General features: G+C 45.9%; 1 protein-coding gene across 1 annotated transcript in view; it reads left to right on the top strand.

Moving 5' to 3' along the window:
- Nucleotides 1–23,400, top strand: part of PDLIM2 (PDZ and LIM domain 2) — an 86,442-nt gene that overhangs the window by 8,493 nt on the left and 54,549 nt on the right. The window contains exons 2-3 of the mRNA XM_070952503.1: nt 10,030–10,165; nt 16,677–16,828. Of these exons, the coding sequence (XP_070808604.1) occupies nt 10,073–10,165; nt 16,677–16,828 (245 nt within the window). The 5' untranslated portion in view covers nt 10,030–10,072. The remainder of the gene's footprint in view (nt 1–10,029; nt 10,166–16,676; nt 16,829–23,400) is intronic.

The raw sequence follows: 23,400 nt of genomic DNA, 5'->3' as shown, positions 1-23,400 counted from the left end.
CCTTAGTTCTAAGGTTGCTTCTCTCCTTGATGAGTTTCCACCTGTTGCTTCTTGTCCTGCTCTCAGGTGCTTTGGAGAATAGCTTGACTCCCTCTTCTTTGGGGCAGCCCCTGAGAGATCGGAAGACTGCTATCATGTCTCCCCTAGTCCTTCTTTTCATCAAAGTAGACATACCCAATTCCTGCAGTTGTTCTCCATATATTTTAGCCTCCAGTCCTCTAATCATCTTCGTTGTTCTTCTCTGCACTCTTTCTAGAGTCTCCACATCTTTTTTTTTTAACATCGTGGCGACCAAAACTGAATGCAGTCTTCCAAGTGTGGCCTTAGCAAGGCATGATAAAGTGGTATTAACACTTCTTTACTAATTATTTGTTAATTATTAATTATTAAGCTGTTGTAGATGTGTGTGTACCATTTCAATCAAGTACATCTCTTGAGTTTGCGCTCTTTAACTCAGCGCTTGGTCTTCTCCTGGAGGAAGGGCTTATGGCCACAGAGACTTAAAACACTGGTGTACTTTGTGTTGCAACTAAAGTCCATCATTTGCCCTCCTATTTTTGTCCCCCTCAGGTTTGGGTGGGGGGAGATATTCCTCTCTCCTCCCTCCCACCCCCATTAGAGACAGAGGTTATTTGTATTCTTGGCCGGGCTGGGGGACAGTTTCCTGCTGGCAGAAAACATGTAACTTCAGGAAATTCTCCCTTGAAGGCTGTCTTTGTGTCAAGCTCATTTCTGGCTGGCCGTTACGGGAGAGATCCTGCAGCTGGAAACAGTTTTGGGGAAGCTGCTCTGTTGCTCTTTTCTTAAAAAAAACCAAAACAAAACTCAACAACCCACAACTAAGCAACTTGCAGGACCTTGTAGACCAAGGGGTTGTCGTCAACTTCATCAGATTCAGGAACTCCCACATCTCTAGATATTTTCTTGTCTAGAATAGAATAACAGAGTTGGAAGGGACCTTGGAGGTCTTCTAGTCCAACCCCCTGCTTAGGCAGGAAACCCTACACCACTTCAGACAAGTGGTTATCCAACATCTTAAAAACTTCCAGTGTTGGAGCATTCACAACATCTGAAGGCAAGTTGTTTCTAACTGGTTAATTGTTCTCACTGTCATGAAATTTCTCCTTAATTCTAAGTTGCTTCTCTCCTTGATTAGTTTCCACCCATTGCTTCTTGTTCTACCCTCAGGTGCTTTGGAGAATAGCTTGACTCCCTCTTCTTTGGGGCAACCTCTGAGATATTGGAAGACTGCTATCATGTCTCCCCTAGTCCTTCTCTTCATCGGACTAGACATACCCAGTTCCTGCAACCGTTCATCTGGTTTTCTCTATTCAAAGCCTCTGTGGTTCTTGACCACACTGCCTGTTAGTGTCCTTAATTTCCATCTAATCAACTCACCTGTGAGTAAGAGGAGGCGTTCCAGCAGGTGGTTCCTAGTTGTCAAAACATTACAACTCACTGGAGACTACATGCAGAAATAAAGGTGAAATTGCCAATCTCCGCTTTGCTTTCATGACACTAAGGTTCAACTCCAGGGTGTAGAGCAAAAGTGTCCAAACCTGGCCACCATAAGGCCTGTGGACATCGACTCATAGAATTCTGCGGAATTCTGGGAATTGAAGTCCACAAGTCTTAACAATTGCCATGGTCGGACACCCCTTGGTGTAGAGTCTCTCTATTGATGGTTGACTTCAAAGGTCCCGCTTTTGCTAGATTTTTCCATTGTTTCCATGAAATGGGTTAGGCGTAGCTTGATCTGCAAGATGTCAGCCCTGTAGACTAGAGGTCTCCAACCTTGGCAACTTTATGACTTGTGGACTTCAACTCCCAGAATTCCCCAGAATTCTAGGAGTCGACGTCCATAGGCCTTACGGTGGCCAGGATTGGACATTTCTGCTCTATACCCTGGAGTTGAACCTTAGAAATCTGGGAGTTGAAGTCCACAAGTCTTAAAGTTGCCAAGGTTGGAGACCCCTGCTATAGACTGTTCTCCTGGGAGAATGGGACAGCTGAGTGAATCTTTCACACTGAGCTGCGAAACAAATGTAGAAACCAAACGTGTAGCTGTGGAGTCCCTGGGCTAGTCTTAAACTTTTGTCGTCCTTTTCCATCCCTGCCCCTCACTCCCCCACCCCCAAAATATCTTCCTGATGAGCGGGAAGTCATAGGAGATGGCCTGGGGCACCAACTGTCTGGTGCTGACATGTCTCTAGAGACCTCGCTTCTCCTCCCTGAATCAGTAACTATTGTGCCTTTCAATGAGTCCCTTCTTCGCTCTTCTAATTAAAGAAGCATCTTGATTTTCTATTTAACCATTCTTGCTCTTTGCTGATGTTCTGGGTTCTCGGAAATGTCTGGTTTTCTTAGATGCATATTTATTTATTTTTTTGCTATGACATTCCTGCTGCATCTTTTTCTGCAGGAGTGGACAACCCCTTGATTCAGGCTTGAAGCTGAGATTTGGGAGACGGGATCCTTAGACATGATTTTGCATCAGTGGTGGGTTGCTACCAGTTCTCCCCGGTTCTTGCAAACTGGTAGTGGAAATTTTGAGTAGTTCGGAGAACCGGTAAATACCACCTCTGCCTGGCCACGCCCCCAATCTATTCGCTGCCTCCCGAGTCCCAGCTGATCGGCTAGAAGGAAAAAAACCTGTTTAAACTCCTGCCGCGGCACTTCAAAGGGCCGCCCTACAGCTGATCAGCAGTAAAAGGCAGTGTGGTGGTAGACCAGTTCTCTCCAAAAACAAATGGGTAGACCGTAACACTCCAAAAATAAACGAGTAGACCGGAACGCTCCAAAAACAAATGGGTAGACCGGTACGGCTCTGCAAGCAGTTAAAAGTCTGGTAGACCAGTACCTCTGCTAAATCCTAAGGAATTGTCACATGACCATCAAGCCACGCCCACAAAATAAGCCACACCCACAGAACCGGTAGTAAAAATCTTTAGAACCCACCCTTGTTTTGTACCCCTAATTTTCAGCCTATTTTGGGAGGGGGGGTTCTCCCTGCCTGACTGTTGGGATATTGGGAATCCCAGAGAATGTTACCAGAGGTGGTATTCAGCTGGTTCGTACCGGTTCGGGCGAATTGGTAGCGGAGATCGCAGGTGGGCCCGCTCACCTGCCCCAGCTCTATGCCATCCTATTTAGGATGACATTTTCGAGGCCGGGCACATGCGCGAAAGGCGCACGAACGAGCAAAGCGCATGCATGGGAGGCCAGGCAAATCCGCGGAAGGCACGCACGTGAAGTGAGCGTGCACACGGGGGGCGAACTGGTGGTAATAATATTGGCAATCCAACGCTGAATGTTACCAAGGGGCAAAATGGAGGGAGGGTGTTGGTGAGGGCTTCTTTTGTATTTCAAAACTACGTGAAGCTTACAGATAGTTCTCGATTTAGGACGACAATTGGGAACAGAATTTCTGTGGCTTAATCAGGGCTGTTGCGAAGTATGTCCCTTTTATGCTTGTTAAGGGAATCACTGCGCTTGTTAAACGAAACGTGGTTGGTAAGTCAACCTAGCTTTCTCTCTCCCCCCCCCCAAATTGATTTTGGTTGTTGGAGGCCAGCTGGGAACGTCACAAATGGCTATCACAGAGGTCTTCAAACTTGGCAGCTTTAAGACTTGTGGACTTCAACTCCCACAATTCCACAGAATTCTAGGTGTCAACGTCCATAGGTCTTATGGTGGCCGGGATTGGACACTTCTGCTCTACCTATACCATGGAGTTGAACCTTAGAATTCTGGGAGTTGAAGTCCACAAGTCTTAAAGCTGCCAAGTTTGAAGACCTCTTGGGCTATCACATGACCCTGGGATGCTGCAATCACCTCTCAGTTGCCAAGCATGAATTTTGGTCATGGGGATGCTGTTGACCGTCGTAGGTGCGAGGATGGGTTGTAAGTCACTTATTCAAGTTACATTGTATAATAGCATTGGAGGAACCAGTGCTATGACATCGGATGCAAAGCATTTTGGAGAGATGAGTTCACGTTTAGTTGCGGAGAGTTCTGTAGAAAAAAAATAAAATAAAAATCAAAGGATGAACCTCCGAAGGGCCTGTCTTGCATTGCCCAAGGCTTTTGAACCAAGCCAAGATGATGTCGCAATTGCTTTCGCTGGGTGGGTGTGTCTGTTTATGCAGCCATTGTGTTTCTGATTGCCCCGCTATTAATTTCCATTAGGATTGACATTATTGGAATGAAGGAAGGGCTCCTAGTTTTCCTTTCTCTGTTTTCCTATCTCGGGCATCTTCCTAAACATTTCATGCCTCTGTTGTTCACCACCTCCTGGTAGCTCAGAATCAGGGAGATGATCCTGCCCAAAGGCAGAGCTTAGATCCATGATTGCGAACCTATGACACGCGTGCTATAGGTGGCACGTGGAGCCATATTGATGGGCACGCGAGCTCAGCTCCGGCGCACATGTGTGTGTCGGGCAGCTGATATTCGGGCCTTCTGGGCCTACCGGAAGTCAGGAAACACGCTGCTTCCGGAGGGCCTTCGGGAAACGTGGGGAAGGCCGTTTTCGCCCTCCCCAGGCTCATAGAAAGGCTCTGGAGCCTGGGGAGAGCAAAAAACGGACCTTCCGGTCCCATCGGAAGTTAGCAGACGGGCTGTTTCCGGCCTCCGGAGGGCCTACAGGGATGTGGAGAAGGCTGTTTTTGTCCTCCCCAAGCTCCTAGAAGGGCTCTGGAGCCTGGGGAGAGCGAAAAATGGGCCTTCCGGTTCTACCGGAAGTCGGCAAACCAAAAGCCGGGGGTGCGGGAGGGTGGTCATGTGTGCAAGCGGGCAGAGCACATAGAATTATGGGTGTGGCCACGCGTGCCCGCAACCCCTCGCACTCCCCCCCACTTTTGGCACGCGATGGCAAAAAGGTTAGCCATCTCTGGTTTAGATAATAACCCACCATCATTTTAGGCCAGGGGTCTCCATCCTTGGCAACTTTAAGACTTGAAGAACTCCAATTCTGGGAGTTGAAGTCCACAAGTCTCAAAGTTGCCAAGATTGGAGACCCCTGATTCAGACAACGGGAGAGGAAGGGAAGGGATGGCTAGAGTTGCAGGTTTATCTAAACCTTACTCTTCAGAAGGCAGATGCTCCTAACTGGTTTTGTAGTTCAGAAAGGATCGGCAGTGGTCGGTGGTTTCTGTTTTTGGCTTTAGATTTCCTTTTGAAATAACGAAGTATCATTTGTGTGCATAGCTATATAATATATAGAGAAAGAAGCAGACCAGAACAGCTACCACATTCGCTAAACATTATTATATTTCAGAAGAATTGTTCACCGAGTGGTAGGCATTCCTTAATCCACCCAAAAACGTAATTCCAGGGTGAACCATCACAGCATGCTCTGCTGCTTATTTCTGTGGTCAATGAAACCTTCACATGGTATGTTGAAAAAATATATTGGCTAAGATTTTTGTCACTCATTGTTGGAGAAGTTTTCTGTACTTCCAAGCCAGCGTTTCTCAATCTTCGCATCTTTAAGATGTGTGGACTTCAATTTCCACAATGCTCTGGTCTGCATGGTGGTTATGGCTGTTTGGGGTATTCTGGGAATTGAAGTCCACACATCTTGGGGAATTCTGGGAATTGAAGTCCATGCATCTTAAAGTTGCCAAAATTGAGAAACTTGGCTCAAACCAAAACTTGTCATAAGGCTGCAATGTACATTGTTGTTATATTGATGATTCGAGGACTGGAGGCTAAAACATATGAAGAACGGTTGCAGGAACTGGGCATGGCTAGTCTAGTGAAGAGAAGGACCAGGGGAGACATCATAGCAGTCTTCCAATATTTGAGGGGCTGCCAGAGAGAGGAGGAAGGGGGTCAAGCTATTATCCAAAGCACCCGAAGGCCAGACAAGGAACAATGGATGGAACCTGAACAAGGAGAGATTCAACCTGGAAATAAGGAGAAATTTTCTGACAGTGAGAGCAATCAACCCATGGAACAGAAGTTGCCTTCGGAAGTTGTAGGAGCTTCATCACTGGAAGCTTTCAAGAAGAGACTGGATTGCCATTTGTCAAAAATGGTGTAGGGTCTTCTTGGACAGGGGGTTGGACTAGATGAGCCACAAGATCCCTTCCAATTCTCTTAATCTCTTATATTTGATGACACTGCCCTACAAAGCTTTTTAGGCTGAGATAGTGACAACACTCACATATCACACTAAGCTACAAAAGTTTTTTTCTTTCTTTTCTTTCTTTTTTTTAGCTTCAGTATGTACCATGTGGCCTGAACCCAATCACTGTGGTTTTGTAAATCAGGATAATAGTCAAACATTATGTATGGACTACACTTCTGTGGTTTGTTGAGATCATGGTCAAAACAAACTGGCTTAGCACAGTGGGTGAATTCAATGGTTGTGTCAACATGATATGTTATCTCAACAACTCAATCATGATTTACGTCAATCCAGTTTTCTGTATTTGCATGACATAATAATAATAATAACTTCATTGTCATTATACGTGTATACACAGTATACCCCTACAATGGAATTCACTTAGCACTCAAAGACCAGGTCCAATACACATAAGAATCCCCAAACACACTCCGACCCACCACAATTCCCCACCCCTAAACCACCCAAACATCCACACAACAGACCAAGTAATGCTGTCCAACAGCTCACGGATGGTGGCCCTTTAGTTCGTTGTTGAGTGCAATGATAGCTCTGGGATAAAAACTATTTAGAAAACGTGCGGTCCGCGTTTTAATTGTTCTGCGACTTCTGCCAGAAGATACGTATTGAACTTCACTCATGGGTGGAGTGAAACCAAAATGTGGTTGGCTACGATGATTAAGCACATCATGTCAAGGTAGCTAGCCTGTGGCTTATTTGGTAAACCTAGTTAAAATGAACTATGGCTTCACAATCTGTAAAATTAGGACTGCTTTCTCTAAAGACGTTATGTACGTCAGCCTTCCCCAATTTTGGGAAGAAAAGTTTCCGGAATGCTCAAAAGTTTTGCTTTCCAGAATTCTAGGAGCACAAATATATCCAGATGATCCCATTTTAGGAAATCTGAGGTTGGTCCATGGCTGGATAAGGCTTCAGCGTTCCCAAATGAGATATTCTGGACCCGCCACTTCTCCAATTCAAGGATGGGTCTTGACTTACCTTTCCAAAATAGCTTCTAGATTTTGCTTTCATGCTCCTATATCAGGGGTCAGCAACTTGCAGCTCCAGAGCCACATGTGGCTCTTTGGACCCTCTGCTGTGGCTCCCTGTCACATGATCCCACCATTGGCTGGTCCTGCCCCTCGCCCTCCCCTTCCAGTCACTCCTTGCCGCCTGCTGAGAAGGTAAGGGTGACAGCGGTGGATGGAGAAAGAAGCAGCCAGGGCAGAGACAGAGAGAGACAGAGAGAGGAGGAGGAGAGAGAGAGAGACAGAGAGAGATACAAAGAGAGAGGTAGGGAGTGGAGAGAGAGATATGTCAAAAGGGTTTTGTGGTTCCCAGTGTTTTTTAACAACTGGTTCTCTGCCCTAATGACCGGCTGAGTAGGCGTGGTTAGGTGGGGGATGTCATGTGACTGTTGGAAGTGAGTGACATCGAGTTGGCCACGCCCAACCAGGTTTTGTGGCTCCCGGTGTTTTCTTTTCTGTGGGAAATGGGTCCAAATGGCTCTTTGAGTATTTAAGGTTGGAGACCCCTGCCCTATATGTCAGGAACCAGTGAGATACGGTGCAAATACTGGACAGGCTGCATCACAAAGGTGTGGTCCCGAGGATGTTTTTTTTAAAAAAATCTGATTAGGGCTGCTTTTTGCACCGTGCTTGTTTCCTGGTTGGGTGATTGCGGCTAGCAAAAAGGAACTTGCAGCCCTCATTGATTGACAGTTGCGAAACTGTGACAGGAAGACAAATGTTTGACACACCATGTGGCTTAATAGGATACAACTCATTTCCTAGTTCCCTTTTAAAGGCACCCTAAGGAGGGTACGCAAGACGGTAGCTACGTACTCAAGAGGTACACCTGTGGTTCTTGGTATTTGGGGTGGGGGCAGAATTGTAAAGGTAAGACTGGGATTTGGGGTGTCTCAGACCGTCTGCAGAACGTGACGGAATGAGATTGAAGGGTTCGGTTCCTTGGGAGGAAATGCAGAATTTCATGATGGCGAAATGGGTACAGATTGGACTTGTTTTATTATGTAAAAGGCTAGAGAATGCTTTCGAAAAAGCTTGCCTCAACATTTTTTTGGAGGAAAGAAAAAAAACAGCTGAAGGATTTCTTTTTTCTTTCTTTTTGTTGGGAGAGTGGGGGAGAATTCTTCTTGAATTGTTAGAACTAGAAAGTATGTTGTATCCCACAATTTTAATACTTGCGGAGGACGGAGGATTTTGTGGCACGTTTTTAAAAACATTAAAAAGCAATTTTCTGCTTTTTATTAAAGGAAGGAGAGAGCTTTGCCTGTAACTCTTCCAAGTCTCTTGGCCCGTTGCTTCCTTCTTTTTTACCAGACCTAGTTATTTTGTTCATTGAGTTAATGTATCGCGGAAGAGAAAAATGTGGTGGGGAGGAAAAAAAAAATGAAGAATTTATAAGTGGAATGGAGGTTTGTTTTTGTTTTTTTTGCAAAGCATTTTTCCAATATTTAATACAACGAACTGGCAGCGAGAATTGATCTGATTTTGAACTTTTTTTTTTGTTCTGGTTAGCTTACTTGCAAACTAGATCCAGTTTTGGTGGATATTCTTGGCTCAGTTGGTTCGCTTTGTGGGGGCTTTGATCTCGTGAGAAGTATAACTGAATTAGAAGCTAGCTGTATTAATCTGTAACGTCTGTCAATAAAACTATCTTCTACTCCTGGCTTCTGCTGTCTTTTGATTTTGGAGAAAACGTATTGTGGAGGGCCAATGGTTTCCCAACTCCAATAGACCAGGGGTCCCCAACCTTGGCAACTTTAAGGCTTGTGGACTTCAACTCCCAGAATTCCTCAGCCAGCTGGCTGAGGAATTCTGGGAGTTGAAGTCCACAAGCCTTAAAGTTGCCAAGGTTGGAGACCCCTGCAATGGACGGTACCATATTGTACATATGGAAAAAAAAGAAACTCCTTTGGCATAAATACGCCTGAATCTTCCCTAAGCAACTCTCCTGATTGACTGGTTCTTTTATTGCAGGGGTGTCAAACTTGAGGCCTCTGGGCTGGATCCGGCCCGTGATGTGGTCGGAACCAGCCCATGGGGCTGTCCTGGAAAACGTAAGGGGCCGGCCCGCGTCGCTTCAGCCTGGTCTACCCAGTGCGGTTTCGGCCTGGTCCAGCCTATGCGGCTTCAGTCTGGTCCATCCAATGCGGCTTCAACCTGGTTCACCCAATGCGGCTTCAACCTGGTTCACCCAATGCAACTTAGGCCCGGTCTACCCAGTGTGAAGAGGAAACATTGGGCCAGCAGTTTGGAAAGTGGCGTCAAGATGGCCACACCCATCCAGTTGGCCACGCCCAGTGACTGGCGTCAAGATGGCCGTGCCCACCCAGTTGGCCACACCCACCTGGTCAGCCATGCCCCCACGCCCCCCCCTCCCAAGGTCAACCCACAGCCTTATGTTGCCCTCAATGAAATTGAGTGTCAGGTTTTCAGGCTGTCTTCAAATAAATTGCATCGCAAACAAAGTCTTTTATAAAACAAACTTTCATTTTATTAAGCACAGCACTTTTTACACCGACTCGTTGCATCCGGCACTGACGTGCTGCCCCAAAAACCCCTCCTCTTCCTTCCCCCACTCCTATGTATTCATTGGCCATCTTCCCAATCATTCACCCTAATCTACTGCTCCAATTCAAAGAATTTCCCCCCTCCCATCCATCTCCTAGGGGACATTATCTCCAGAGGAAATAAGTAGGTGAAAGGCAACCGTCCCGTTGCAGACGCCTGCGTTCTCCCTCTTATGTCAGCACTAGGATAAATGCATCTTGACGTGCTGACATTGAGTTTGGACACCCCTGTTTTATTGCATGCTTTTCATAGAAATATTTTCCAGCTTTCAATTCTTATGTCTTTCCTTTCTTCCTTCAGGCCTGCAGGGTGCTGTGGTCACCTTGCCTCTAGCGGAGCTGCCATGTCGGTGAGCGTGAATCTGACTGGCCCAGCTCCCTGGGGATTCCGGATTACGGGAGGACGAGACTTCAGAAAGCCCATCATCGTATCCAAGGTAAGCAGACCAACCCTACGGTCAACATCCTAACCAGGGGTGGGTTTCAGATCCTTTAGCAATGGGTCACTGCCCCGTTGCTGGGTGGGCGTGGCCATGATGGGCGTGGCCTAGTCGGCCACCTCCACCACAGTGGGGGGCATTTTTCGCCCTCCCCAGGCTTCAGAGGCTTTCTTCGAGCCTCCAGGAAGGCGAAAACTGCTTCCCTGGGCTCTGGAGGCCAGAAACAGGCCCGTTTTCAGACTTCCGGAACCTCCGGTAGGCCCATTTGTTGCCCTCCCAGACCCTCGGCACAGCCCCTGCGCTTACCTGGAATGATGAATGGGCCGCGTGGAGACTCCTGGGAGGGGATGGGTGGGGTGGGCATGGCCAGCCAGGAGTGGCATTTGGGAGTTCGCCTGTTGTGACCCAGGCCCAAGTAAGTAGTAGGAAAATCAGTCAGTGAAAAAACAAACAAACTTTATTCGAACAGCTGAGAATTACTTCATTCCCAGCGTCGTTCAACTAAATTAAAGCAAATTCCTCCCAACACAAATTCCTCAGTCCTATCGCAAACCAAACCTTGGTCCAATTAAGCAAACTGCCAAAGGCCTTTCTTGGCAAACGTTCAGAAGTCACAGATACAAAAATGAATACAAGACGTAGATGAAGAAGAAGATGAAGCTACCAACGTTGTTTTCTGGCAAAGTCCAAACGCCGTTGCTGGTCTGTTTTAAGCCTTATGGGAGGGGCCAATCATCTCTTGGCCTTACTCCTGAGTTGTCCTCTTTGCTTGAGCTGCTCTTGCCTTCTGGCAGCTCTTCTCATGTGTGCATTAGGAACAGGCTCCTCCTGTTCCTCTGCCTCACTCTTATCAGTCTCTGGAGGCTCTGGAGTCCGCACCTTACTCCTCGGTGGCCCTGGCCCCATCTCTGCCTCCGATGCAGAGCCCTCATCTGGGCCTTCCCCAGCCTCCAGGACTGGCCCATGTTCTTCCTCAGTCTCACTGCTGTCTGACTCCGCAGGCTGCTGGCAGACCACAACATTGCTGAACCCCAGCGATCCTTGGCTAGAGGATTGCTCGAACCCTCCAGGAGCCCACTCCTGGTTCTAAGGGTCCGAGTATGTAACTTTGGGACACAAATGGAATTCTTATGTTCATTATTTATTTATTTATTACATGTATTTATATGCCGCCATTCTCCCGAAGGACTCAGGGCGGCGAACACAAGTTAAGAAACAAGTACAATAAAATCATAATTTAATCCAAATAGTTAATTAGTAGTAAATAATAAAGCCCGGAATCAGTCTCAGCCTATTTGTTTGAAAAGCCAAGTCTTCAAGTCCCGACGGAAGGAACAGAGATCAGGAGCCGTCCGGAGCTCAGTAGGTAATTCATTCCGGAGGGTGGGAGCACCAACAGAGAATGCCCTACTCCTGGGCACAGCAAGGCAACATTGGCTCGCCATCGGAACCCTGAGGAGAGCGGCCCTATGTGAGCGAACAGGACAGTGAGAGGCAGGCAGGAGAAGGTCCTGCAAATATCCCGGACCTAAGTCATGCAGGGCCTTATAGGTGAGGACTAGCACCTTGAAGCGGACCCGGAGAACCACTGGTAACCAGTGCAGCTCACGCAGGAGGGGTGTTATATGGGAGTAACGGGCTCCCATAACAACCCATGCAGCTGCATTCTGGATCAGCTGGAGTCTCCGGGTGCATCTCAGGGGCAGGCCCATGTAGAGGGAATTGCAGTAATCCAAGCGGGAAGTAACCAAGGCATGAGTGACTGTGCGAAGGTCATCTCGGTCCAGGAAAGGGCGCAACTGGCGCACCAGGCGAACCTGTGCGAAGGCCCCCCTGGTCACAGCCGTTAGATGGTCTTCTAGGGATAGCCGAGCATCCAGGAGGACACCCAAGTTGCATTAGAAATTCATTAGAAATCTGATGGGGGTCCATACTGTTCTCCTGCTGGCCACCCCTATTATGTAGACACTTCTAGCTTTTGAACTCTGAGAAATATCCTCTATGGGGAAATTCTGGCCACGTAACTTAATTAACCCATTTTCTGGGTTCACACCAGGCACTGAGTCATTCTTAAACTTGATGCACTTTTGTTTGAAAATTCATATCTTCCATATCTGCTGTCTCTGCTTCTCCCCACCCCCAACCCCATTCTGTTTGTATGACTTGCCCCAGATTGAAAGGAAGTAAGAAGCTTTCTACTCAGCCGTAGCAATCTAACTCCCTTTGTTTCCTGCCATAAGATAATTCTTATGTCCAGCCCAGAGTTTCTCAACCTTGGCAGCTTTCAGAAGTGTGGACTTCAACGTCCAGGATTCCCCAGCCAGCCATACAATTGTGGTGGCTGGGAAATTACAGGAGTTGAAGTCCACATATCTTAAATTTGTCAAGGTTGAGCAAGAGTGGTTAGAATGCAGTACTGCAGGCTAATTCTGCAGTCCTGCATTCGACTGCCTGCCAGTAGTTTGGCAGTTCGATTCTGACTGGCTCAAGGTTGACTCAGCCTTCCATCCTTCCGAGGTTGGTAAAATTGAAGAAGCCAAATTGTTGGGGGGTCATATGCTGACTCTAAACTGCTTAGAGAGAGCTGTAAAGCATTATGAAGTGGTTAAAGGTAAAGGTTCCCCTCACACATATGTGCTAGTTGTTCCCGACTCTAGGGGGCGGTGCTCATCTCCGTTTCAAAGCTGAAGAGCCAGCGCTGTCCGAAGACATCTCCGTGGTCATGTGGCTGGCATGACTCAACGCCAAAGGTGCATGGAACGCTGTTACCTTCCCACCTAAGGTGGTCCCTATTTTTCTACTTGCATTTTTTACCTGCTTTCGAACTGCTAGGTTGGCAGAAGCTGGGACAAGTAACGGGAGCTCACCCCGTTACGTGGCGCTAGGGATTCGAACCGCTGAACTGCCGACCTTTCGAGTGACAAGCTCAGCTTCTTAGCCACTGAATCACCGTGTCCCTTAATAAAAAGGTACAAGGTGTTAAATTTGAGGGTATCTTCAGCTATGCACCCAGTATTAGTATTAGTAGACCAACTAAGGCAGCACATCTGCTCTATGGTCCTTTCTCAGTCTTGCTTTGGGATTGATCAAGAGAGCTTCGAACAAAACAGAGAAAGAAATCTCTGAAACTCCTCTTGCGTGCATACCCTCACTTTGAGACCGTTCCAGAAGAGGACTTCTCGTTTAAAGGATGATGAACAGGATCTGTTCTCTCCATTAGCCTGCAAGGTCACACTTGGCTCAACGCCCAGCTGAATAGACCTCTCTGACAAATCTTTTGGCCCAACATAATTTGGAATCCCTGGAGACACAAGAAATGTACAGCATTCCAGGATGTCCTGCACAAATCCCACAAACATTCAGTGCAGGAACTGCCAAGCTAGTCAAGCTCTTCTCGTTCACCTCTCGGTAGGAAATTCCATGCGGAGCTCCTAGCAAAAGAATGTTGTTGGTTGGAGAGAATATGACAGCCCTGTCTTGGATGAAGGCTCGCTACAGCTTCCAACTGCGATTTCGAACCAAAATCTAGGTCTGTGGGTAACGACACCACAACATTTGCACTCACTAGTTCTATCATTTTTTTGCTTTAACAACATACACATTTGGTTTACATATCATGATCATGCATAAGACAGCATATTTAGTTGGGGCTTAATATGTTGTGTAGTTCCAGCCATTAATAGTTGGAAATCATGGCTTCTATTTATAGCATAGTTGGCAGAGTTTGCAAACCACAATTCCATGGCTTAAGCTGATGTGTGAAACAACGGTGGGCTGCTATGAGTTTGCCCGGGTTCGGCGGGACCCATAACTAACGTTATGGCTGGTTCAGTGAACTGCCAAATCCCACCCCTGGCTGGCCCCGCCCCTCCCCCCTCCCCACACCCCTCCCAGAAGTCTCCATGCGGCCCATTTTGGATGCAAGATAAGTGCAGGGCCCACATAGAGGAGCAGGGAGAAGGAAAAATGGGCCCTCTGGAAGTTCTGGAACTCTGAAAACAAGCCTGTTTCCAGCCTCCAGAGCCTATCTCTGCGACACTGGCGTGGATCCAGCCAAGACTCATTACCCTCATCACTGTCCATCTGTGGCTGCGTGGACGTGCTTGGCCCCGGCCCTATCTCTTGCCCTTCAGCGGACAACGAAGGCATTGCCAGAGAGGAGGGTCCTGGAGAGGGAGGCCTTGGCAACTCCTCTCCTTCACTCTCGGAGTCCTCTCCTGCTGATGACACAGGCTCAGGTAATGGAGCCACAACACCCTGCCTGCTAGTACTGCTTTTATTATAAGGAAAAATAATGGAATCTTGTAAGTCTGAATGTGCCTCCCCCCCTCCTATCTTTGTGAGAACTAGGGAGGGTTTTTATCTGAGATGCTTTCTTGGGTTGCAGTTCTGGCCCAAACTCCGGTTTCCTTTATCTGACCATTTTCTTGGATGTGATCCTCTCCCATTCCTCAAGCTAATTCTTTCTGTCCTTTCCTTGAGTTTGTAAATTAAACAAAGGCAGTATAAAAAAAAACAACTAGTTGGTTGTAGTCTCTTCATTTTTCTGCTACGGATGGCAAGGACTTCTTTACATGCCTGGGGTGATTTGAGAAATTGTGCTTTTCCTGCCACCTCCCTTCCCTTGTGGTGCCTGCGATTACAGTTGTTGGAAGGACGAAAACTCTGCGTTTTAACCCACGGTTTTGCACAGTCTGCTTCTGCTTGCACAATTATGCGTCTAGAAAACCAGCAAAGAGAGAGGAGACCACACTTTAAAAAACAACAACAAAACCTTTTGTATTTCCTGCTCTCTGTTGTCTCCGAAATGCTCTTTGTCTGTGGAGATCAGTCGGGTTAGGTCTGACTCACCCCAGGCCACTTGACCTGGCGATTAAATTTTTCCCTTTTTGGCTTGAAGGCTGATCTTGGATTCTGTATTAAGGAACAGAGCCGCTTTGTGTGAAGCCCAATCTAGTCTCCTCTTGATGTGCTACAGCTCCCAGAATTTTCAAGCCAGAGGCCATGCACATATGGGCACCACATTCTCGGTTCCAGATATGAATGCATGGCCTGCTAGTTTCTCCTTATGTTGCTGGGGAATGTAGAGGAGAAGAAAAAAAATGCACGTTGCCAGGAAGATTAAGTAGTCCTTCAAAAGGAGCTCTTGTTTTATGCTTTGCAAATTTTGTATTTTGTATTTATGAGTTTGTCAAACATGTACAAGATAGCAGATATAAATATAAACATGGATATGAACAAAAGAAATGAATACAAATACATGGGGACTGTAGGACAGGGACGGTAGCAGTGGTGGGTTGCCCCCGGTTCGGACCGGTTCGTAAGAACCGGTAGTAAAACTGGCAGGAGGCCCTGCCTATCACCCCGGATGTTGTCATCAGCAATCTGCGCATGCGAACCGGTGGTAAAGATAAGTAGAACCCATCCCGGGACGGTAGGTAGGCTGGTGCGCTTATGCACGCCCCCTTTACGGACCTCTTAGGAATGGGGTGAGGTCTACGGCAGACAGTTTTAAGGTTGAAGCTGTGAGGGTTTGAAGATGTAACAACGGACTCGGGTCGAGCATTCCAGGCGTTGACCACTCTGTTGCTGAAGTCGTATTTTCTGCAATCGAGTTTGGAGCGCTTTACCTTGAGTTTGTAACCAATTGTTTGCCCTTGTATTATTGAGGTTGAAGCTGAAGAAGTCATTGACAGGCAAGACATTGTAGCCGATAATTTTGTGTACTGTGCTTAGATCATACTGCAGGCGGCGCAGTTCCAGATTGTCCAAGCCCAAAATTTCAAGTCTGGTGGCATAGGGAATTCTATTGTTGAGTAGAGGAGTGGAGTACTCTTCTTGTGAAGTATCGTATTAATGTCCGATATACAGTATGGATTCCATGCAGATGAGCTGTATTTGAGAATTGGTCTGGCAAAGGTTTTGTAGGCCCTAGTTAGCAATACAATTGTTACCGAGAAGAAGCTTCACAAAATTAGGTTTCGTTTAGTCAGACATTTTTGGAGGGAGTCAGTCAGAAAGAATTAGCATTTATAATTAAACATAATGTTGGCCAAGCCATTAATATGTTCAACTGGACAGACTCTTGAAGGAATCTAAAGGTTGATTTATGGCAACCGGACCAATCTTTGTTAACAAAATTAGATGATTGAGTCTGGATGATTGAGTCCTCATTGACAGACTCTTGAAGGACTTAATTTAGCCCATACTACTAATTAATAAAGGGACGTAGTGGCTAAGAGGCTGAGCTTGTCGATCAAAAGGCCAGCAGTTCAGGGGTTCGAATCCCTAGTGCCGTGTAACGGGGTGAGCTCCCGTTACTTGTCCCAGCTTCTGCCAACCTCGCAGTTCGAAAGCACGTAAAAAATGCAAGTAGAAAAATAGGGACCACTGGGCTGTTGGAAAATACGATATCGTCCTTAACATTCTGCCTTTGATATGGTTAAGAAAATAGGAATGTATTTTCCACATTTCAATTGTAGCTTTCTTTGCTTTCTGCTACCCGCAGGTGATAGAGCATGGCAAAGCAGCTTTAGGTGACCTTCGACCTGGAGATGTCATAATTTCCATCAATGGGGAGAATACTTCTGAGATGCTGAACGTGGAGGCACAGAACAAGATCAAGCAGAGCCCTGGGCAGCTGCGATTGCAAGTGGACAGGTGAGTTTATAAGTGAAAGTGAAAGTGAAAGTGAAAGACTAAATCACCTATCTAGCTACGTGCTCAGGTTCTTTTTCCCAGAGGTAACTTTAGGACAGTGGTGAAATTCAATTTTTTTTACGGTTCTGTGGGCGTGGCTTGGTGGGTGTGGTGTGGCATGGCAGGGGAAGGATACTGCAAAATCCCCATTCCCACCCCACTCCAGGGAAAGGATGCTGCAAAATCACAGCATTACGTGATCTTACCCATGATACGCGTAAGAAAGCAGAGGAGGCCAGATTGTACCCTCAACCCATCCCATTTTTCAGAAAAGATTTGGGTCAGAAATGTTAAATTTGCGCAAGCACAAAATTTGAGAGAGAATTTTTATAAAATGTTTTACAGATGGCACTTAGATCCTAAAAAATTATCATGTATGTACTCGAATTTGCAAGCTAAATGTTGGAGATGTGAATGTAATGATGCAACCTATTATCATATATGGTGGACTTGTAAGAAAATCAAGGCATTTTGGATAAAAATTTGGTGGGTGATGCAGAACATTTTGAAAAGAAGGTTGAAATTTACTCCTCAATTGTTTCTATTGGGTATAACTATGGACTGTACAGTTTCAGAGACTAAATTGATTTTGAACTTAATATCAGCAGCTAGGCTGCTGGTAGCTCAATATTGGAAGAAGGACTCTTTGCCTACTATTGAAGAGTGGATATTGAAAGTAATAAACCTAGCAGAAATGGCGAAAATCTCAGCGTACTTGAAGGACCACACGCAAGAAAGATACGTATCGGAATGGAGAAGATGGATTGATTATATTCAAAATAAGTATCAGACAAGAAAATATCAAATAACTTATGAATGAATGCTAGTATTAGAAGTATTAGGTTATCTATAGTGGAGTTAAGGTTTCAGGGGGGGAGTTAGTACTTTGAGGATAAGTAGATTAATCTAGTTTATGATTGATTAAATGAAATACTTTGTATTTTGCTCTGGGAAGTCTGGGGGGGAGGGTGGGATGAAGGGGGGGAAAGGGGGGGGAACATGGGGAAAAAATTTTTTGTATTTCTTCTTTGTAAAACTTTTCAATAAAAAAAAAGAAAGAAAGAAAACCAGCCATTTTCTTCAAGATGGACTAGGGGAGACAGAGGCACTTCCTCTTTTTTAATTTATTTTGTTCATTTCTCTCATAACATTCATACCGACAGAAACCCATAAGAGTTCGTAGCCCGGCTTCTCCTGAGGACTTCAGTAGTTTCTCAAGGACTGGAGCTTCAAGAAAGCAAATTGTGTAGAAATGGTGTGGAAGTGGCTCTGCTTTCTCCCTCAGCTCCAGAAATACGATCCTGCTTACTCTAGGATTATTTTTCGTTAAGAAGAGTCCATGATATGCTCTCAGGGAAACATGTACGCTAACTTAGAGTTCCTTCACCATCAATAGCTTCCCTTGATTTTGCTATCGGGAGCCCCTTTCGTGCATTTTTTTTACTACCGGTTCTATGAGCATGGCAAGGGAAGGATACTGCAAAATCCCCATTCCCTCCCCACTCCAGGGGGAAGGATACTGCAAAATCCCCATTCCCACCCCACTCTGGGGCCAGCCAGAGGGGGCATTTGCCGGTTCTCCAAACTACTCAAAATTTCCGCTACCGGTTCTGCAGAACCTGTCAGAGCCTGCTGAATTTCACCACTGCTTTAGAAACAACTCAACCTTAGCGGTATCCTTTGTGCAATATGATGTTGTAGTGTGATGGATTAGCCATTTCCAATGGAAAACTTGGCTTGTGATCCCCCTGGCGTTCCCACTGCTGGAGTTGAAATCCAGCGAATGGCAGGCAGGCCTCAGCAGGATTCAGAACCTCTCTCTGAAGTTTTCTGGGCTTGGAAACTGAGCTATCAGGCTTGATTAGTTCTTGGATGAGAGACGCCAAGGAATCTCAAAGGTAGAGGCTAGATTGGGAAATTAAGCACGAGAACATGCTGGAGGAAAGCCAGCCCCAAACATTTCGGTACTTGTTGGCTGAGAAACCTCGACCAACTTGTCCATATCGTCGCCAGGAGCAACTCAACTCAAGGGGGTCTCTGCCGTTATTTTGACTTGGGAGATGGGACTTGGTGGAGAATCATCTCGCCAATGGCTGAACTGTGGTCAGGAGGCCTGCATGTCTCTTTTGATGCAGGTGGGCAGAAGAGAAAAGAACTTTGTTTTGGGCAATGGCACTGTCAGGTTTCGATGTCATCTCAAATAAATTGCACTCCCATACAATTAATCTTTGCTGAAATATTCCATTTATTTGAGTATGACAGATCTGGCCCCAACTTTGTCGTAGCCGATACTAACCCTCTGACCCCCCAAACCCTTCCCTTTCTGTTCCCCAATTCTCATCTTCTCATTGGCCATCGTCCAAGTCAGTCTCCCCAGCTTCTGACCTCAACCCACAGGAATGTCCCCCCTCCCATCCCATCTCCTAGGGGATATTATCTACAGAGAAAATAAGTAGGTGAAAAGTCAAGCCTCGTCGTCTCCTTTTTATGGCAGAATCAGAAAGCTGACAGGCACTACTGTAAAGCTGAAGATTTTGGTTGCCTGTAGAGCTGTGGAAGTGCCAGAAGTACCTCCTAAAGCAGAGGTCTCCAGCCTTGGCAACTTTAAGACTTGTGGACTTCAACTCCCAGAATTCCTCAGCCAGCAAGTGCACATGTTGGCTGAGGAATTCTGGGAGTTGGCAGTCCACAAGTCTTAAAGTTGCCAAGGTTGGAGACCCTTGTCCTAAAGCCAACACAATTTTTTCCTATGCTTGGAAGGACCCTCAGAGGTTAAAAGTGTTGGACAGAGGCTGTTAGTTAGAACATAGAATAACAGGTTGAAGAAGACCTTGGAAGTCTTCTAATCCAACCCCCTACTCAAGCAAGAGACCTTTACACTATTCTGGACTAATGGCTATCCAATTTCTTCTTAAAAATCTCCAGTGATGGAGCATCCACAATTTCTGGAGGCAAACTGTTCCACTGTCCAGTGACAGTTCTCACTGTCAGGAAATTCCTTCTTAGTTCTAGGTTTGGATCTCTCCTTGATTAGGTTCCATCCATTGCTTCTTGTTCTGTCCTCTGGTTCAGAGGTCTCCAAGACTCTCCAGAGGTCCCCAACCTTGGCCACTTTAAGATCTGTGGACTTCAACTCCCAGAATCCCAGCTTTGTGGGCCGAGGAATTCTGGGAGTTGAAATCCACAGGTCTTAAAGTGGCCAAGGTTGGAGACCCCTGCTCTGGTGGGTCACCTCTTCTCTGTGATAGCCCCTCAAGTACCGAAAGACTGCCATCATGTCCATTGGTGAAATTCAATTTTTTTTACTACCAGTTCTGTGGGCGTGGCTTGGTGGGCGTGGTCTGGTTTGTTGGGCATGGCAGGGGAAGGATACTGCAAAATCTCCATTCCCACCACACTCCAGGGGAAGGATACTGCAAAATCCCCACTCCCTCCCCACTCCTGGGGGAAGGATATTGTAGAATCTCCATCCCCACCCAGAGGTGGTTTTTGCCGGTTCTCCGAACGACTCCGAATTTCCGCTACCGGTTCTGCAGAACCTGTCAGAACCCTGCTGGATTTCACCCCTGATCATGTCCCTCGTCTTGTTCTTTGATAAACTAGCTCCCTCAACCGTTCATCATACAATTTAGCCTCCTGACCCTTTGTCATTTTTGTGGCTCTTCTCTGCACTCTTTCTAGGGTCTCCGCCACTTTTTTTGTATTGTTGTTTATCGGGGGTTTTCCCCGTCCACGGTGTTTGTAAGCTGCTTTTTGGATCTGAGAGCCTGTTGGTGGTTTGGAAAGCAGCAGGCAGCTGAACCAAGGTGGATTAACTGGGAAGAGAAGCAGTTTGGGCATTTTTCCCACTCAGCTGGTTCCAATGCTTGTGCTCTTGTTTATTCTTGTTGTTGATGTGGGGGTTGAGGACTTGGGAACTGTTGCTTGGATGGAAAAGGTCCTTTACAAGTTTGATGAAACAACTTCATTTCCTTGTTTAGGGTCTTCCATGTGCTAATACTTGTTCACACATGATGTGCCCAAGAAAGGCAAAGCCAATCACTAAAATGGTTGTGTGCCACTCTGTATTGTGCAGGGTGGATGAAAATCAATGATTTTTTTTTAAAAAAATCAAAAAAATCAGATTTTTTTTTATTTAAATTGGATTTTTTTTATTTAAATCGGATTTTTTTGATTTTTATCGAATTTATTTTAATAAAAAAACTTTTGGGGTAAAAATCTATTGTAAGACAGTTTTCTGTTTAAGATACATAAATAATTTAGTTTATTCAGCATGAAATGGAGCTTAGTTCTGTAGCATGAGGCTGTATATTCTGCAACACTGGGACTATTGGTGAGTCAACAGTGGGTCAAAGGAGTAGCAGAGATGACAGTTGCTCTTTCAAAATTATGATTTAAATCGAGTTGATTTAAATCAAGCCTTTTTACTAGTGATTTAAATCATGATTTAAATTGTGATTTAAATCAACTCGATTTAAATCAAATCCACCCTGGTATTGTGTATTAAGGTAAAGGTAAAGGTTCCCTTCGCACATGTGTGCTAGTTGTTCCCGACTCTAGGGGGCGGTGCTCATCGCCGTTTCAAAGCCAAAGAGCCAGCGCTGTCCGAAGACGTCTCCATGGTCACGTGGCTGGCATGACTCAACGCCAAAGGCGCACGGAACGCTGTTACCTTCCCAGCAAAGGCGGTCCCTATTTTTGCATTTTTTACATGCTTTCGAACTACTAGGTTGGGAGAAGCTGGGACAAGTAACGGGAGCTCACCCCATTACGTGCCGCTAGGGATTCGAACCGCTGAACTACTGATCTTTCGATTGACATGCTCAGCCACTGAGCCATCGCGTCCCTTGTATTGTGTATTACACAGCATTTATTTCAGTATGGGTAGATTTTTTTTCCAGAATAACGCTGAGCTCTGCTGTTTATATTGGATGATTTTTATTAAGAGAAAAGCAAAGAGAGAGAGAGAGAGAAAGTCTTTGTCAAAAAGTGATTTGTTTTTGAGTCTCCTTTCTAATTTCAGTTGTCTTTTGTCCAGTGTGAGAATATTTGTGCACTTTCTATATGTGTGTGAAGAGCCGCCGTTTTCCACAAAAGGATGGGATAGCGTTCCTAAAGCTTAACTTTTTTCCATGTATGCACACTTGAAATAGTGTTTAGGGTGAGCTCCAATCCGCACTGCATATCGGACATTAATACAATTGAGCGAGTCCAGAGATATTTCACGAGAAGAGTCCTCCACTCCTCTGCTTGCAACAGAATCCCTTACGCCACCAGGCTTGAAATTTTGGGCTTAAGACAACTTAGAACTACGCCGTCTTTGGTCTGACCTAAGCGTAGCACATAAAATTATCTGCCACAATGTCCTTCCTGTCAATGACTACTTCAGCTTCAACCGCAACAATACACAAGCAAATAATAGATACAAACTCATGGTAAACCGTTCCAAATTCGATTGCAGAAAATGCGACTTCAGCAACAGAGTGGTCAGTGCCTGGAATGCACTACCTGACTCTGTGGTTTTTTCCCAAAACCCCCAAAACTTTAACCTTAGACTGTCTACTGTTGACCTCACCCCATTCCTAAGAGGTCTGTAAGGGGCGTGCATAAGCGCACCAGCGTGCCTACCGTCCCTGTCCTACTGTCCCCATTTATTCATACCCATTCCCTGTATTCATAATCATGTTTATACTTTTATCTGTTATCTTATATGCTTGACAAATAAATAAATAAAAAGCAAGGAACCCATTTTTCCCCACTTCCTTTTTTTTTTTTTTTGATTTGATTTATATGCCGCCCTTCTCCGGAGACTCAGGGCGGCTTACAATGCACTAAGCAATAGCCTTCATACTTTTGTATATTTATACAAAGTCAGCTTATTGCCCCCACAATTTGGGTCCTCATTTTACCTACCTTAGAAAGGATGGAAGGCTGAGTAAACCTTGAGCCTTGGTGAGATTCGAACCTGCAGTAATTGCAGGCAGCTGGTCTTAATAACAGGGTGCTTTAGACCACTGTACTATCAAGGCCCTTAACCTCCCTTCTCCCCCGGTTAACCAGGAATAGCTCATTGTTGGCTTATGCAACTTATTTCTCTTCTCTTAAGGATGCGTGTGAGAACCTCATTCTCCAGGACAGGGTGTATTCTTCTGGGAAGCTGTTGGGCTAGATCTTCTCTGTTATGGAGCAACAGGCCAAATCAACACCCAGACCTCAGGTTGCCAACATTCTGGTTGCTGACACCGAATGTCCTTCTACAAAGTCTCGGTGGCGGCAATGGATATTTGTTTTGGAGAAAGGACCGAAGGAGCCCAGATTTCCTCTCTTTCTAATAGGGCCTTTTAAGGAGAGGTAGGGCAGGAGAACGTCTGAGTAACAAAGCACAAGATGTCTCATCGGCTGGGATTGCTATCGGAGCTTTCCTGGGCCTCTTGCATCAGCCGCAGTAGTTCGGTGACCCATAGGAGTCTAAACCAGGGATAGCCAACCTTGGCAATAATAATAACAAACAAATAGTCAAACATTATGTATGG

The sequence above is a fragment of the Pituophis catenifer genome, unplaced genomic scaffold (assembly GCF_029215685.1).
Source record: "Pituophis catenifer annectens isolate HBS135680 unplaced genomic scaffold, rPitCat1.0.hap2 SCAF_12, whole genome shotgun sequence".
Classification (NCBI taxonomy): Eukaryota; Metazoa; Chordata; class Lepidosauria; order Squamata; family Colubridae; genus Pituophis; species Pituophis catenifer.
The sequence above is the reverse complement of the archived record's forward strand: the minus strand, read 5'-3'. Positions and strand labels throughout refer to the sequence as shown.